General features: G+C 33.7%; 1 protein-coding gene across 9 annotated transcripts; it reads right to left on the reverse strand.

Annotated features, from left to right (window-relative positions):
* Positions 1-1721: 1721 nt before the first annotated feature.
* On the reverse strand, positions 1722-18019 carry LOC18440290 (DNA-directed RNA polymerase I subunit rpa49). Of its 9 annotated transcripts, none has more exons than XR_016047337.1 (6): positions 17697-18019; positions 15621-16119; positions 15180-15332; positions 3161-3520; positions 2095-2632; positions 1722-2001 (listed from the first exon to the last, which is right to left on the reverse strand). XR_016047337.1 is itself a non-coding variant. In XM_088855509.1 (5 exons), the coding sequence occupies exons 2-5, from the start codon at positions 15984-15986 to the stop codon at positions 2156-2158; spliced, it is 1356 nt and encodes a 451-aa protein (XP_088711635.1). In that variant the 5' UTR covers positions 15987-16078; positions 17697-18019; the 3' UTR covers positions 1722-2155. The 9 variants fall into 9 exon arrangements, 5 of the variants coding, with proteins under 5 accessions (XP_088711635.1, XP_088711634.1, XP_088711632.1 ...); XR_016047335.1 differs by having other exon boundaries at positions 15621-16078; positions 17641-18019; XR_016047334.1 differs by having other exon boundaries at positions 17641-18019.
* Between the last annotated feature and the right edge of the window lie 640 nt (positions 18020-18659).

The raw sequence follows: 18659 nt of genomic DNA on the forward strand, positions 1-18659 counted from the left end.
TTTTTTTTTTCTCCAAACTATAAATTTTCGACGAATTAAAGCACCATTATGAATTATTTCAGATGGTTTTTTAACGTAATATTTTTTTTCATATGATTTTGGGTGTAATTTGTAGGATTAACCAATTTTTATTGCTCAATTTTTAGAAAGAATTCAAAAATCCACCAAACTAAAATTTTCAGCCGAATTAGGACATCATTTTGAATGATTTCAGATGGGTGTTGAGGATAACAATGGTATTCATACGATTATTAGTGTTATTTGTGTGATTAAACAAATTTTGGTGATCCATTTTTTAAAAAATCATGATTGTTCATGGTTTTCAATTTTTTTTGAAAAATCGTGACCAAGTTTTGATTATCATGATAAATTAACTTGTATTTTTCATTTTTATTGTTAGATTTTTAATACAATAAAATATATGTTGATATATAAAATGTATGTATGTTCTTGATACATATTTTATAATTATATTATCTTGATAAATGTAATGGGATTATAAATGACTTTATCATTATAAATACTATTTGTGGCAAGTCTACATGTCGTGGTATTGTGAATGACTATATCATCGTAAAAAAAAAAATTTATTAATATTATATCAATGTAAATTTATTTTTTTTTCTTTATTCTAAGTTTAGCTTATACATACTCTTTTTACCTATAATGTTGCATAAATAAAAAAAAATTGCCAGTAGGAACTAATTCATGCTCATCAAAATGAAGATTTATAATGAGTCTGCATGTAGTAGCATTGTGAATGACTATATCATTGTAATTTTTTTTATTATTGATATTATATCATTGTAAACTGTTTTTTATTGATATTATATCATTGTAACTTTTTTTTTAATGAATTGTCATACGAATTCAATCAATGCCACCCATGTGACCAAGATGAAAAACGATCATCTTTCATTTTGATATTAGATCGTATTTTACGAATTATATGCTTTATTATAATCCATGTATAATGATATACTGCATCCATGATAATTCCATGCTTCTTCTTTTGTGTGATGTAAATTTAATGGTTAACAATAGCTCATGCAGAGAACAAACATCTCAATATTCACATATTGATGCAAAAAATTGAAAGTTCTTAATGGAATACTTGCATTGCTTATTGGATTCCTATAAAACATTTATAATAAATTTTTAAAAAAATTTAAGACTAAATCCGATCGATTCCCAATCCAAATTGCCGATTCACCGATCCGAATGGGTTTTTTGAGTGCTCGATCCGAAGCACCGATCCATTTTTTAAACCATTTATCTAAACACATCTTTTAAAACAGTGTCAAATCTAAATTGGATGAAATACATTACTACAATATTACTTCTATAAAGTCACTACAATCATTTAAATGGGACTATATACCGAACTTGCTCCCTCGAATAAAAAAACTTTGACGGTATTTTCTCAAAATAAAATTGATCTACTTTAGAATCACCACGGGCACTTCCTAAAAAAAAAGAAAAAGAAATTTTGAATTTCAAAACACTCGCATCCATCTTTGTTGAATTTATGAATGTATTTGGTTCAAGCACATAGAATGTATATGATTTTTTATTTTATTTTTTTAAAGGCGTCTCGTTGAGGAGGTTACATCACCGAAATACGGGGTCATAAAAATACTCCTGGATGGTTTTTTTTACCAAAAAAAGGGAGCACATAATCTTTTGACCTCAAAAAGAACCACCTCACAAAAAGCATAATCTTGTGCAAGTTTACCTTTATCTTTAAAAGTTGGCCAAAATTAATATCACTACCAAAACTCTCACAAGGGCTTTTTACTTTTTAGACCAACAAAAGTCACTGATGCACTCAGGCATGCCCCAGCATATGCCGATACTTCAAAAATGAGCAGCAAGCACTGGACTCGCATATAAAACCCTGCTGATAATCCCTGCTCCAAAGCAGATCATTGAATCCTCGGGAGTTTCACAGAGGTTTGGCCTAAAGCGATGAGAATACTGCAGTAATACATAGTGTTTCTCCTGGACATTCAAACGAGTTTCAAGCAAGATTAAACAATACAATACAATAGAAATCTCTCTCCCGCCCGCAACAAAAAAAAATACTACACAAACCTCAGAACCAAAAACTCATGACAAAGGATTCCAGAAACCAGTACTTGTAACAAGAGGGCATCTACTTCCTCCTCCTGTAAGGCGTCGTCAATGTCGGAAACTTTAGAGGAGCAGGTAGTGTTACAATCGATCCCGTCTTTGCAGTGGAAAGTTTGCACCCCAACTCTAAATAACTCTTTCTCAGGGTAGGCAATTTCATCTTCAAGTCCTTGCAAATGTCAGATGGATCAGTTGTAAACCCATCCGCAAAAAGCGTAAGCACCAAAATGTAACTGATAACCATATCATTTTTCTCTTTAGTGAACTTTTCCTTCCGATCAGCAAAGAAAGTATTCAAGAAATTCACTAGAACCATGCCAGGAATCCTGAAACCCGCCCCAAAAATTTTCTTTCCCTCTTCTCCCAGATCATAAATTGCCTGGCTTTGGGCCTTCAAAAGGCGCCTTAACAATTCATTTTCAGTTTGGAGGGCAAGGAACTCTAGAAGGTGGGTAATGTATGAGAATATGCAAGCAAGTTTCTTCTTTTCCTCTATATCCTGAAAACAATTTCCCATTTGAATCCAAAGGAAAAAACATTAGGGAAAGTGATCCAAGTAATCACAAGATTAGACAAGAAGCTAGTCTCACAAATTAGACAAGAAGCTAAGTCTCACAAATTTGCACATGTGCATAGAGATGAGAGAAAGCTCACGAATTTGCACATGCATATAGATGAGAGACCATGAATTTGTGCCAGTGCATGTAGATTTGAGATTAGAGAGGGATGAACAAAACACCATTATGGGAAAATGCTTCAAAGCTGTAATTTCAGATTCTTGCGAATACATTAAATCTAAAGTGGAAAATAGAGAGCTCAAAACCCCAGCACAAAACTAAAAAGCTTGAAAGAACCTATTTTTCTGAACCCATGAGTAGATTAGATCTACACCCACGTGCATGCACACATGCACAAACATAACAAAATTCCATCACATAAAAGTTCCAAGTTTAAGGTTGTAGTTTCAGGATTTATAATTAAGAATTTAACAATAGCATAGTGATATCCATAAGCTTAGATAACTTACATGAACCTTCTTAATGTTCCCTACACGGTTGCGGACGAAGCACGGATAATAATCATTTTGCATCTTAAACTTTAAAGCTGAAGCACCACAACTTCCAACCTCCACGAGCTCCATTACATCGGAGAGTTCAGCCCACTCATTTGGGGAAATAATCTTATCCAATAGATAAGCCTTATCGGGTGTTGTAGCTTCAGTGTCATAAGGTGGGATATTACGAACAACTTGCTTTGTGGCTTGATAAAGGGCCTCAGTTTTAGTCATGACACTTGTACTCTTACCGACTTCACTCACATATGCCTCTAACCCTTCTTGAGTTCCAAGGTCTTCTTCTTTCATGAAAGCAGCAGCTCTCTTCATAGACTGCAACAAATTTTACATCAAATGTCATATCCATAAAATAACTTGTTTGATTTAAAGAAAATGTAAAAAGAGATATTTATAGTGAAAGAGGAAATAATATAAGCATTGCATTTGAAGCATTAAACTGTCACATTGCTGCAAAATCATGTCATGAACATGTGGATCTTGTGCTCACCATCCCATTAGCACTTGAAACCAATGAAGGATAATTAATGTTTGATATATCAAGAAATACCATGGGACAAATAACTGTTACATATCATAAATACTAAATAAAGTAAAGCTGGGAAATACTCCCACCTTCCAAGCTCATTTTAAATGGCTCTTGTAGCCATTGACAATAGGAACCCATTTACTTGATCAAACATAGCACTCCCAACGCCCCAAAATGCATTTACTCTAAGAGTCTAGAGTCTCTAAACAAAAGGATGGGCACTGAGTATTGTCGGATTGACATGGTGGTCAACTCCGAAACCAAACTTGTTCAAGGATTTAATTTTTCAGGCACTTTAATTTCTTTCATTAAAAAATTCCATTCATCAATAAGAACCAAAAAAATTACATCATTTATATGTGGACACAAACCGACCCCAAATAAATGGGATTAGGCTTAGATGATGATAATGATTATTTATATTTCGACACAGCCACATTAATTTGTCATAACAATGGGACCAGGGCAAAGGGAAGGGGTCCTCCAACATAATGCACACAAATTAAAGGCAACCTCCCACAATGTTGAGATCAAGAATCTCATCCACATGATCAATAATTCTTCAAGGACATACAGTCTTCTATGGAGCCCAGAGATTGAAAATGATCAAGTTGTTGTTTATTACAAATGGCCAAAAGAAAAAATGTTTGCATAACATAAAACCCATGAGGATGTTGTTTATTCTATCCACGCTGTTGCGTGTCAAAGCCAACTGGACAACAATTAAGTAACCTTCAGGATTCTATTTCACTATCCATAATCCAAAGGACCTAGGAGTCCCTCAATAACTATCATTATATTTAAGCCCAATGTTCTTTCTGGAAAGCAACCCAAAAACACCAGACCTCATGCTGGACTAGATGTCACTATCTTCCACTCTCTAATCAAGGGTTCTAGTCTCATCCCTTGAAATCTTTTTGAGTCTAATAGCACAAGAAATAACTGATCTTTGTAGATATTTCTTCACATATTCCAATGTTGAGCTCCTTCTAAACATCCCAAAAGATCATTAGATGGCATAGCTTCCAGAGAAAACAATGCATCAGGCATTCCCCAGCTACCTGTAAAGAGATCTACCAAGAAGCACTACACTTCCCAAGTGAACAAGCAGTGAAATAGGGTTCATGTTCTCAAATACAATCCCTTGGTCTCCTGCAAGAATATTGCTGCTGATAGCGAGCAGACAGACTCCTATACATAACTTTTGCAGGATTTAACACATACAGTAAATTGTGCTAGTACATGTCCAATCCCCTGTACCAGAGAGAGTTTGAAGCAAAAGTTTGGAAACTACAATCCCATGTATTGGGAAATTGAAAGGGTCTCAACAAGGTTCTTGTAGTTGACAGCAGGAACAATTCAATACGTAACTTTTATATCACATGAAATATGTTGTGAATCATTCAGTGCATAAGTGATCTAGAAAACCACTGATGGTAGTGAAGCAAATGTTTCAAAAAGCAGCATGACAGTTCGATATTTAGAGGATCAATCAACAAGCATTTGGTTTGTCTCCAATCAAAAAGAAATTGTTTCTTGGTGGATGGCCTCACAAGCAAGAGCACGAATAGTTAATTCTTGATGTAATGTCAAAAAAGAATATAAGCTAACCCACAGGCCTTGACAGGCAGTTGATAGTTGTGGAAGACACAAAATCCCTCTACATTATTAGATGGACTTGCCGAGGGTTCTTGGCGAGGCGAGCGCCAAGAACCTAAGAGACCCAGTTGAAAGAAACAAAAAAAACAAAAAAAAAGACAGTATGATTCTAATAATCCATAAGAATTTTGATAATCCATAATACCATAATCCATAAGATCATAATCCCAGTTGAAAAAAAAAGACAGAAGTCGAGAAGAGAATTTTGATAATCCATAAGGCCATAATCCATATTTTCATACAATGCTAAAACAATAAACTCATACAAGCATACACTGATAGTCTAATACACTGTAGACTGTACACACAAAAGTTAAATAGTAGAACTCGAAACTATAAACTAGAAACTAGAAACTAAAAATAAAAATAAAAATAAAATATACAGAAATTCAGAAAATATACTGTATAAGACACAATAGTCAACATTCAACACCAATAGTCTTCAGTCATCATCATCATCATCAGAAGTTATGGGGTAAGCCTCATCACATGCATTAGATTCGAGACCATCATCATCAGAGTCATTTCCCTCTTCAATATAACGCTCATCCTCCTCTGTTTCTTTTGAATCTGCATCATTCTCCTCCTCTTCTTTTACCTCCCTCTTACTAGTATGTGCAGATGAGGCCCTAGAAGTATTGGCTGCTCTACCCTTTTCTATCTTTTTGTACTTCCATGAACTCAAATATTGTATAATCTCCTCCCTGGTAGGTTCAAGAACATTTTTACATGAGGCAACATCCCCCTTAATACCGGTAAAGTGTTTTTTAAACCAGTAAATGCCCCCATTAGTATCCTTTACACAACAATTACATTTAATTCGATGTGATTCGGGGTTATAATCATACTTCCAACCCGGATCACCATTTCTAAAAGAACCTGTAGAAGATATTTCCATAGAACAAGGCTCATTTCCATCATTTTCTGGTTCTTTTAAATTTAGAAATTGTTTAATCTCATCCCGAATAGCTTCAGGAACCTTTTTACAAGAAGAACATTCCCTTTAATATGCTTGAATCGGTTAATACCCTCATTGGTATCTTTTTCACAAAAATTACACCTTATACAATTTTTATCGTCTGGTTTTGGGTTATAACCATACTTCCACCCGGATCACTTCTTTTAGAAGAAGCAGAAATAGATCTATTCAAACGACAAGCATTTTGTTCCAGTTTTTGTTTTACAAAACTCATATATTGCTTAATCTCCTCACTCATAGCTTCAAGAACATTTTTACAAGGGGCAACATTCTCCTTAATACCGACAAGATGTTTCTTAAACCGGTTTATGCCCCATGTTGTATCTTTTTCACAATAATTGCATCTAATGCAATTTTTGTCATTTGGATTTGGGTTATAACCATATTTCCAACGCGAATCTCCAATTTTTGTCATTTGGATTCGGGTTATAACCATATTTCCAACCCGGATCTCCACTTCGATTAGAATCTGAAGAAAACATCTCAAAATAAAGCAAGCAATTTAAAAAATAAAGGTTTGCATTTACTTTGATTGCTTGAACTCCAAACTCCCAACTCTGAGATGTTTTCAAGTGCTAAAACAATCAAAAACACCCTATAATAGAATTATAAAACTCCAAAACTAAATCTAATATACTTAGGTGATGTTTGGATGCGTTTTTCGTAACTTTGAGAAACACTTTGATCCAATAAAAATCACAAAATTTAGTTTCTTTGAAGTTTCTCTCTCTCTAAAATGGGTTCTTGTGGGTTTAGGTTTCAAATGAACCTAAAACCCATCCTTAAAAACCTTTATGTTTCAAAAAAAGCAATAGAACAAAAAAAATATATTCTGCCCCTAGGCCGGGCGCAGGCCTGGACGCTGGACGCCCGCCTAAGCGGTCGCCTAGGCAGGTTCCGTACCGCCTAGGGGGCCGCCGAGGGACTGCCGCCCAGTTTGACCACCTAGGCGCTGGGCGGTCCGCTTTTTTGAACACTGACTAAAACATTCCCTTTGTTTAGTACTTTAGAATTCCAAAGGTATGGAGATCAATGGCTCTAGACATTTAGTTCAATTCCTATGCTCGTCTAACGGTCCATTAGTGAAAACATCACTAAAACCCAAGCATATAAGTACACAAATAGAACAAATCATTTTGGCCAATCTTTCTTGCAAATATTTCCTACCATGCCCACCCAATGAGCGCTTCCAATTACAACAGATGGTCATCCAAATGCGTCAAAAGCAAATAATACTAATAACTAGCTGGATTACGTGCGTTGCACGTAGGAATGTCGATTGTCATTTTAACATAGGAATATGTAGAAAAAGGACGTCACTTTATGTATAAACACATGCTTAGAATTATTTTGGTAATGCATACGACAAATACATAATCAGTCACCCACTTACAAACCTTTCCTTATCATCTATTTTGAATGCATGGGAATGAAATTCACGATAGAAGTTACACCTCTCTCTCTCTCTCTCTCTGTTCGTTTGCAAGATACAACAATTACATACAATGAATTGTACAGAGAAATTAGTAGAACATTATTACATTAATTAAAATACAAACACCTATATAATTCGTATAAATATTTACCATCAAATAATTTCAGTTTTGAACCAAATAATTCGATATAGAGGACCAAAAGATGGTTTCATAATAGGGAACATGCAATGAATTGTAGACGGATATTAGTAGAGCATTAACCAAAATACAAACACCTAAATAATTCATATAAATATGTACCATCAAATAATTTCAGATTTGAACAAAATAATTCAATATAGAAGATCAAAGATGGTTTCATATTAGGAACTAATTGAAATTCCATACCAAAGAAAGAGGAAAAACTATGCAGCAAAGAGAGAGAGAGTTGAGATACCTGGTTCTTGCAAAAAAGTAGAGCGAAGAATACCTAAGCAAGAGAGAAAAATAGAAAGAATGCTTATCTGATGCAACCCTGAACTTATTTATAAGCCTTTTCCTGCTCCCCCATAAGTTTGATTTTATCCCCTAGGTGGTTTAAGTTTCTTACTAAAACTTGATTTAAATGGGATTTCTACGTGTTTATCTATATTTCTTAAAAAAGAGAAATAAATATCACAAACTAAACTTCCTAAAAACATTCTCTCTCACATTAGGACAATCTCTATCCACTACCTAAAAAAGAGAAATAAATAGCACAAACTAAACTTCCGAAAAACATTCTCACTCATTAGGATAATCTCTATTCACACATGTCTCTCCCCCCTCTCAATATCTTCTCCAAGTCTCTTTGTTAAAAATATGTATACAAAAAAATTCTCTTATATATATGCTTATTATAATAAAATCCATATATATATATATATGCTTATTACATATGCTTCTTCTATTCATATATGCTTCTTCTATTTTCCTTTTATCATTTCTATAAAATAAAATCCTACTAAAATCTTAGTTTCCTAAAATCTTGTATTAGGAGATTCTCTTTCTCTACTCTTAAAAAGTTTCCATAGAAATCTCATTCCCTCTCTCGTCCGTACTCTCTCTCTCTCCTCAAATATTTCTTAAAATCTCCCATTCTCCATATCTCTCTTGTGCGCTCGCCCTCGTTCTCAATCAAGATATGGCAACAATCTTTGTGTCTCTACACTCTACAAAATGTGGAGATATAAAAATAATGTTGACATCTCTCTGTTGTGTACTCATACTCTCTCAAATTTAGTTATCCTAAAATAAATGTCTATTCCAGGGTTTGAAAAAACAGCGAGTCGAACAGGACTCGCCCAGTTCGACTCGGGAATCGACAATACCCGTGCCAGTTCCACCACAAAACCGGTAATCGCCCGTGTCCAGAGAGAACCGAGCGATTCCCAATAGTGAATCGCCGAGTCACACCATTGACTCGCCCAAGAACACGGGCTGCACAGTGTTCTTCACGGATTTCATCTTTTTTTGTCATTTTCTTATCATTTTTCATCTTTTTCAGCCTTATAATCGAATCTTGTAGGCTTTAATTCAAATTTTTCAGTCATTTCAGTCAGTAAAAGGTAGTAAAAATCACTAATTTTTATCAAAAAAATTTGGATCTAAGAGTGAGTTTTAAGGTTTCCGTCATTTCACTGATTTCAAGCGAAAGAGGGCATCATTTTTTGTAAAATTTCAGGGTGATTGATCGTAAGAGTGTTGTTCAGAAGTTTTGCTCATAATTTGTGATTATTTTGGAGGAATACATATCAATTTTGAATTTGAAGGCACGGGTGCACGAAAAACAATTAAGAACTGTGTTTTTTTTTTTTTCCGCCATTCTATCAAATTCACTCAATATTTTGCAAATTATGTGCTAAATTTATAGGGTTTTGATTCGTTATTGTGTTGTTTATCATCACATATATTCAATTTGATTTTATTTATTCAATTCGAGCTTGATTTTTGAGAAAAAAAGAGTGATGTCTATGAAGAAAAATTGGACTGCTGTTTTTTTTTTTTTTTTCCCGCCATTCTATCAATTTTACTCAATATTTTGCAAAGAATGTGTTAAATTTGATCTGATTTATTCAATTTGATCCGATTTATTCAATTTCAGCTTGATTTTTGAGATCGAATGACTGATGTCCGTGAAGAACTGCGTTTTTTTTTTTTTCCTCAATTCAATCGATTTTATTTAATTTTTTAATAATAATGTGTTAATATTATAGGGCATTGATTCTTTATAGTGTTGCTTATCAAAACATGTATTCAATTTGATGTAATTTATTCGATTTGAGGCGGATTTTTTAGTTGGAATGACTGATGCTAGGTGGGTCTGTGAAGAACTGCCTTTTTTTTTTTTTTTAATTCATGATCAATTTTTTTGAAAAATCGTGATTTTCCTAAAAATAGTGAAAATCGTGACCAGGTTTTGATTATCATGAGGAATTAAACAATATTTTTAATTTTTATTGTTAAATTTTTAGTTCAAAAAATTGCATGTTGATAGATTATTTATGCAAAAAAATACATGTTATTATATTTTTAATGCAAAACTGTATTTTTTAATTTGTTGTTAATGCAAAAAAATACATTAACAAATACATGTTGTTAAACTGTATTATATTTTTAATGCAATTTTGCATTAAAAATGTATTTTTAATTTTTAATGCAAAAAATACATGTTGTTAAACTGTATTATCATGAAGAATTAAAGTGAATATCATTGTAAAAAAATCGTGGCATGTATGATAATTATATTATCTTGCATTTTTCAATTTTATTATTAAATTTTTAATGCAAAAAATGTATGTTCTTGATAATTGAGTTGTAGCCATGTTTGGAGCTTGCATTTTTTATTATATTATCTTGCATATTTGTAATTGAAATGTACGAGTATTTGTGATCAATTCAATCGAGTTGGGATTGTGCCCACTATATCATTGTAAATTTTATTTGTGGCATTGTGAATGACTATGTCCTTGTAAATGTTTTTTGTGTCAAATATACGTGTAGTGGCATTAAGGCTGACTTTATTAATGTAATTTTGTTCTTGATTCTAAGTGTGACTTATACAGACTTTTTTTTATCTATAATGTTGCATAAATATTTTTTTTTCTCAGTACGAACTAATTCATGTTTGTCGAAATGAAGATTTGTGACAAGTCCATATGTACTGGCATTGTGAATTACTATACCATTGTAAATATATTTTTTATTGATACTATATCAATGTAAATTTTTTGTTCTATATGTAGTGGCTGATAGAGGCTACTTTTATCTATAATGTTGCATAAATAAAATATTTTTCCCAATAGGAACTAAAATATTTTTGTCAATAGAAGTATTTTGCATTAACAACAAATATAACTTCATGAACTACCCCTACATATTATCACTACACGTGGTGAGTATTTTTAATGTTGAACTGTCAGGTTAATTTTTAACCTTTTACATATTAAAGTTGAACCATGGCAAGATCTACGGAAGACCCTGCATAGCAACATGGGGTCAGACTTGATCCCAACAAAAAAGACAAAATTATTTGTAATTACTGTCAAAGAGTGATAAGTAGTGCGGTACATAGGTTCAAGCAACACTTGGCAGGGGTTAAGGGAGATGCTTCTGCGTGTAATAGTGTCCCTAATAATATAAGAAAGCATATGGCAGCATTTCTCAAGGCTACCAAAAGTAAAAAATTGCAAAGCAAAGGATGGATGAGGAGATAGCTAGTTTATATACGCCATCAAGCGGGAATGATCCAAAAGAGCAATATAATAATAACTTGGAGATGGTCACAAGAATGGGTTTAAGGGAAACATACCAAAAGGAACGCGGGTTTAAATGCCTGATGGTTATAACATGGGCATGCATGGCGGGCCTAGCGCAGACATGCATGGCGGGCCTAGCTTTGACAAATAAGAAGACAAATAAGAAGGAAGCTTGAAGACTATGGGCCGATAGACTTGAACACAATATTTGTCACCAACACAGCAGAACAATGGGTAGTAGAAGAAGAGGAGCCAGTGTTGCACAAGAGAGCGTTCCTTGAGACTATCGGTGAGGAAGATCTTGAAGGTGATGAGCAGCATGAAAGAGGAAGCAGCCCGCCAACATATCCACAATTCGTCGGAGATGTCGGTGATATTGCACTTAATGAGGGAGAGTGGAAAGGGGATCTACGAAAAAATGAGAGAGATGATAATTCTGAGGCCACCCAATTCCAACCAAATTATTCACATATCAAGTCCCAACAACAAGAGGGTAGGAATGAACATGAAATATGGACAAGCTTCGCGGATTTTGGATTAGAACCACAACAAAACACTAGCACTAAGGGATTTGGGTACAGTCAGGTGCCCACTAATTTGGATGATTCGTTTTTAGATCGAGTCAATAAATTGTCATGCGAACTCAATCAATGGCACCAGCGTGACCAAGATGAAGAACGACGTCGTCTGTCATTTTATTTTTAGATCGTATGTTACGAATTATATGCTTTATTATAGTCCATGTATGATGATATACTTAATCCATGATAATTCTATGTTTATCCTTTTGTGTGATGAAAAATTAAAATGGTAAATAGTAGTTCATGCAGGGAAAGAACATATCAATATTCGCATATTCATGCAAAGAAATGAAATTCTTAATGGAGTACCCTCATTTTTTATTGAATTCCTAAAAAACAACATTTATAATGAATTTTAATAATTTTTTTGGATTTTTTTTTAGGTTTAATCTGACCGATTCTCGATCCGGATCGTCGATTCGCCGATCCGGATGGGTTTTTAAGATGCCCGATCCGGGTCACCAATCCGCTTTTTAAACCACTGGTCTATTAAATCTCTCTCCTCCTAAAGATAGGAATGTGTCTTACTATAGAATTAGGGCCCCTTCTTATTTTCGCCACACGTGTCCACCCCTTAACTCTGGCTTAATAAATTAATTTTCTATTTAAACTAATAAAAGAAAAGTAAAAAATTAATAAATAAAAATATTAAACAAAAATTTCATTACAAATATAAATTTAAAATAAAAATTCTCATTATATAAAACAGTAAAAATTAAATATTAAAAGAGGCAATAGAAAATTATATTGAGGATCAAACAAATTGTCTATAATCTAAGTCTCCAACCGTAGCAAATCCCACAATTTAAAACAATAGAAAATTTATTTTTAAAAAAATCAAAAGTTAACAATAAACTAATATTGAGGAATAATGTATATAAAGTTAGAAAATATTGTCAATTTTATAGAGTTATTAATAATAAAAAGTAAAGTCGCTAAATTACAACTATTAGTGACATATGTAGCATGGGATCCCAACACATCAAAAAGAATGAGAATGTCAGATACATGAAATATAAAATATCATTAAAAAATATATTATATTTGGAAAATATGCAATATAAAATATCATTAGAAGATGTGTTATATTTAGATAAGGATATAATATGGTAAGTTGGGAGATTTCTCGCTCTTTTTCCCCCTAAAATTTATGTGTACTCTCTCTCTCTTCCCTTTCTTCATCAAAAGGACAAGTACTCTCTCTCTTCCCTCTCTCTCTTTCCTATTTTAGAAGATTGAGCTCTTTCTCTCTCTTCCCCCCTGTCTCTCTTTCCCTCTCTCACTCTTCCCTCTCTCTCTTCCTACGATTACATATTGCATATTTCAATCCTCCTTTTCTTAATGTAGAAGATTGAGCTCTTTCTCTCTCTTCCCCCCTCTCTCTCACTCTTCCCACGATTACATATTGCATATTTACATCCTCCTCCTTAACAACATGGACAAACTCAAATCACCAGAATCCTTCATGACTGCATAAAAATCACCAAAAATCCTACACAACTGCATCGCTCATCCCAAACATTTTTTTTCAAATACTTCCATATTTATTTCACATATTTTTTATCTCTTGAAAAGATAAGTAGCACTAAAAAAAAGCCAAATAATCGATTTAGAGTGATCGAGAGAGGAGGTCCATGTAACTCTTCAATGCATACCTTACAATCACAAATATCAATCACGAAAAGCCAAAACTATATGTCCCTGTACCAAGACTGTGCATGGGTCATGAAAGATGAAAGCTTTCATTATTCCATCTTCCCACGCATATAAAGATAATTCCAATTGAAGTGAATTGATATTAATCGTTTCAAAAACGAAAAGGAACCTAAATTAGATATCTACCAACCCAATTCAAACATTCAGAATCTTATTCGATTTGAAAACTACTAACTACTCCGAATTCAAATTATGAATTTCCTAACATTCCAATGTGTCTCTTTTGCCCAAGGGATCGTTCCTTTTATGAGACGGAGAGTTATAATTTTTAAGGTTGTCCAAAGTTCCAAACTACTCCTATTGTTTTTCTTTGCATGAGAAAATAAATAAATTTGGACACGTCCAAATACACTTAATTATCAAATTACCTCTTCTCTCTCACACGTAAATTTCCTCATTCTCTCTCCCTAAAGATCAAGATCTATTTCCCTCTACCCTATCTTAAATCATTAATCTATATCCTAAAATCCCTACTCTTTTACAATTTGAATTATACATGACGTAGGACATCAAATCTCTCTCTAACGTGAATCTTCTCATCTTCCACTTTCTAGCTCTCACCTCCTAAAATCTCTAATCTATATCCTCAAAATCCCTATTTTCTTCCATCTTCTATCTATCACTTTCTAAAATCTCTAATCTATATCCTCAAAAACCCTATTTTTTCCTACTTGAATTATACATGACATAAAAAATTACATCCCTCTCTCCATCGTGAATCTCTCTAATTTTTTTTAAGGTCGCCTACCTTAAATCATCTCTAGGGATAGGGTCCCCTTTTATTCTTTCAACACATGTCCACCCCTTAACTCTTGCTTAATAATGTAGCATAATTAATTATTATTATAATTATAATCATAACAATAATAATAATAGTAATAATAATAATAATAATTTCAAACATTTTAATGTCCCCAGAATTACAATATTTAAAAAATATTGAATTCAAAGATACAATAGAACATTGCGCCATCACCCTACCTAAGATGCTAGTGAATTTCAAAAATTCTAGTTGATGCAAATGGAGAATTACGAGAACCTGTATGTCAACATTAGCTATGGGTTTTTAAGGCAAAATGAATGGTGATGTAATGAATGGTACCTAGGCATTCAAAGTTCTATGCTCGCACTAACCAACTAAGGATTATCTGGCATCTGTTAAACAAGCAATAATGCAGATTTGTCAAAGAAAAAAATTAGGTAGATTCCAATGGCATAATATAACTAAAGTCTGCCCATTAATGAGATTTTAGTGATGTTAACATCCAAAAAGAAAAAGAAAAAAGATAGATTCATACAGAGTGTTTAGCCTGTCGTGTTCCAAAGTTTAGGGTCAGATTCCGGATCTTGTCCGACCTCTTAATTTGCGGGGTGTTCTCCACTTCCTTTGGCTCTTCATATACTGCATCTTCATATTGTAGCCCTCTAACTCTTGGTTCCATTCTAAAAACCTGCAAATAAAGAAATTTGCACATAGTATGTCACTAACAAAAGAATAAAAACCAAAAGAAAACTTTTTAAAGACAGGAATAACTGATTTCACCAAAAACCAGAAACAGATAAAACTGGAACAATAGCATGAATGTTTAGAAATGCATGTGTGATCCAAATCAGCATGAATGCTTCTAGAGACATGATGTTTCGAGACGCACACAAGTTAGCAAGAACAACGGCAATAAAAACAAATTCTCCATGAAAAAACAATAACAAAAACATCATAATTTCCATTGAACCCTCACCTTGTCTCCAGCAATGGGAACAACAGTTAGGATTTGTTTCTCTTTGTCAAGAACACCTAAGGCATAGCTGCAGGATTGGGAAACAGCTGCTTCACCTGTGTAATTCGTGCCGACAAAGTCCACATTGGAGCCTTCGGGGCTCACAACAACTTGCATGCACCAGGACTTGTAATTGGGTACGGCCCGATATGCCTTAATTTTCAGCTCGCCGTCATTTTTGTTGTGCCTTAAAGGATCAAAACCAGAGGGAAAGTACCCCACACAGGGCGCGATGTAAGAATCCAAAGCCTCTGCAACGTCGAGTTCTACCTTGAGTTTCTTGCGCTTGCGCTCGCGCACTGTCTGAGCATGGCTATCTTCTCCCATGGGGATCTGGGAAGGGATTGCAGGTTTAGGGTGCGTTTGATAACTTTCTCTGCAATTCCCTAGGATTCTCCCTGCTGCTGACTTTCTGGAATCTGGGAAAAAGTGAAAATTGGTAGACTGAAAGCTGAGAACCCTGTTTAATAAAGCATGGTGCTGTTATTTTTGCCTCTTTGGTAATGTTGATGCTGGGAAAGCACAAAACATCATGTTTTAGCCGTTCACTATGAATTTCCAAGATTTGATGCATGTAATGTATATTTTTCGAATAGGATTTTCTTACTACTACCTATCTAATGCATTTCTTACAATGTATGGTTAAGATTGAAATTTAATCTCGCATCTATGTAAATTAAGAAATAGCCTCAATGAAATTGCAACAAGTATAAGGAACCAGAGAGGTGGAGTTAATCACCCAGAATTCTTAAGCAAAGTGAAACTAAAAGAAAGTTCCCTATCACGATACCTCTACAATTATTATGAATCAACAAGCAAGATACATGAAAAAATAATATAGAGACTAAAAGAACTAAATTGCCTATGAATATTACAAAGAAAGAAAAATAACAGTTATATGAACCGAGAGGGTTAAAATTAGAGAAGTGTCACAAATAATTTTACTAAAAGAACAACATCAATAAATTGTATAGATAAATACTTGGTATACAAGCATAACACAGTATTGTGTGCACCGCATAATATGTATTAATAAAGAGAAAATTTCAAAACCAGAACGTGAGAAATCAACACGCCACAACATCTAAAGCAGAAACTAAACTACAACAAACCAAAGCAGGTAAAATAGTTCAAACTTACAACTTCCAAACTGAATTATATGGCAAACATCCCAATTCAATCTAGAATGAACTTGTCACATACATAATGAAGTAAAAACAATTAAAATTTTCAATTTCACGGCTTTCTATTACCCAGTTAAAAATTACGCCATTTCAACAACAGCATAACAAAACTAAACCCAGACCTTGGCAAAAGTAACCAGAAAAACCCAAGAATATATCATTCTGCAAAGGATATTCCACCATAAATTTCAACCCAATGAGTACAAAAACCAAATAACAGAAAACCCCATAAATTATATAAGCAAATGACAATAGAATAGAACCCAGTTTTATAAATATCAAATCCTACTGCATAATACAACCTCCTAAATAAGCTTTCATCAATAAATAAAAATAAAAAGAATAAAAGGTCATTTAGATTATTAACTCATAAAACCAAATGAAAATTAGTTTAATGACACAACACAAAAACATCAACAACAATGATAGTAACAATGATCAATTAATAAAACATTTAAAACCCAAAAAACATTACATAATAGAGACAAAATCAAATTAATCAAACTCTCGAGCCCCAAATACTACTTCTCAATAAACAGAAAGCCCACATCAAATTTTATGTGACAAACTAGAAAATTAAAACATAAATAATAAATACATAAACTCTGTGAATATGTATTAATCTTGTCTGGGTTTGATCGAAACAAAAAATCAAATAAAAAAGCTCTCAGTAGACTTGGGGTTAATCTTGTTTGAGGTTAATCAAAGAAAAAAAAAAAAAACCTAAATCAAAAATAAAATCTCATTTAGATCTGTGATTATCTTTTTTGTGCTCTAAACAATAAAAAAGGACTCACTGTAGCTTTCTATGAGCTCTTAGCTTGCGGCAATGGGGGCAATAAGGGGAATAAACCTGAGAAAGGAGGACAGGAGTTACTGCAGATTGAGCTTCGTTGGGGCGAGTGGCAATGGATGGTTGACTTGCTAGGGTTCTGAGTGAGAAATTAGAGACTTGCAAATTAGGTTAAAGGCTTGGAGGTTCAGAGTTTTGAGGTTAAATGCTCAGAGGTTTGGAGTTTTGCCTACTGTTATAAAACCCGGTGATTCTAACTGGCTGATTAGGACGAGGAATCAAATAGAAATTTAGGACTGATCTGGTTTTGGCATTTCTCTGGCACATGTTCGCGTGAAAATGTTTTCTAGAAAGGGTGTGATTTCTATAAGGTCGACCTCAAACCCTAAACCTCTATTTCTTTAACAACAAAACCATTTCAAATCCAAAGCAGTGTGGTGGTCTGTGGATCGATCACCCTATAAATCTGGGTCGAAATAGTCGATCGACACTTGAATTAATCAGGATTAGTCAAAACCAATGGTTTAAAAACCGGATCGGTGACCCGGATCGGGCTTTTAAAAAACCGATCCGGATCGGCGAATCGGCGATCCGGATCGAAAAATCGGCGATCCGGATCGGAATCGGGTGAATCGGTCAGAATAAAGCTTCAAAAAAATCCGAAAAAATTATTAAAATTTATTATAAATATTGGTTTTTAGGAATTCAATAAAAAATGAGGGTACTCCATTAAGAATTTTCATGTTTTTGAATGAATATGCGAATATTGATATGTTCTTTCCCTACATGAACCGTCATTCAGCATTTAATTTACAGTATTTCGTGCTCATCCCTACACTGTTGCTGTTGGGACTCGATATGTGAATTATATGGCTGGGATAGTGTGGCCTCAAAATCATCATCTCTCTCGTTTTCTCTTTGAATAATATGGATTAAAAAAAAAAAAAAAACAAATTTTCAAAAAAATCGATCATGGATTAAAAAAAAAATCACAAATTTTCAAAAAATTCTATCATGGATTAC

This window comes from Amborella trichopoda, chromosome 13 (assembly GCF_054954075.1).
Source record: "Amborella trichopoda isolate Santa Cruz 75 chromosome 13, AtrichopodaSantaCruz75HAP2 v2.0, whole genome shotgun sequence".
NCBI lineage: Eukaryota > Viridiplantae > Streptophyta > Magnoliopsida > Amborellales > Amborellaceae > Amborella > Amborella trichopoda.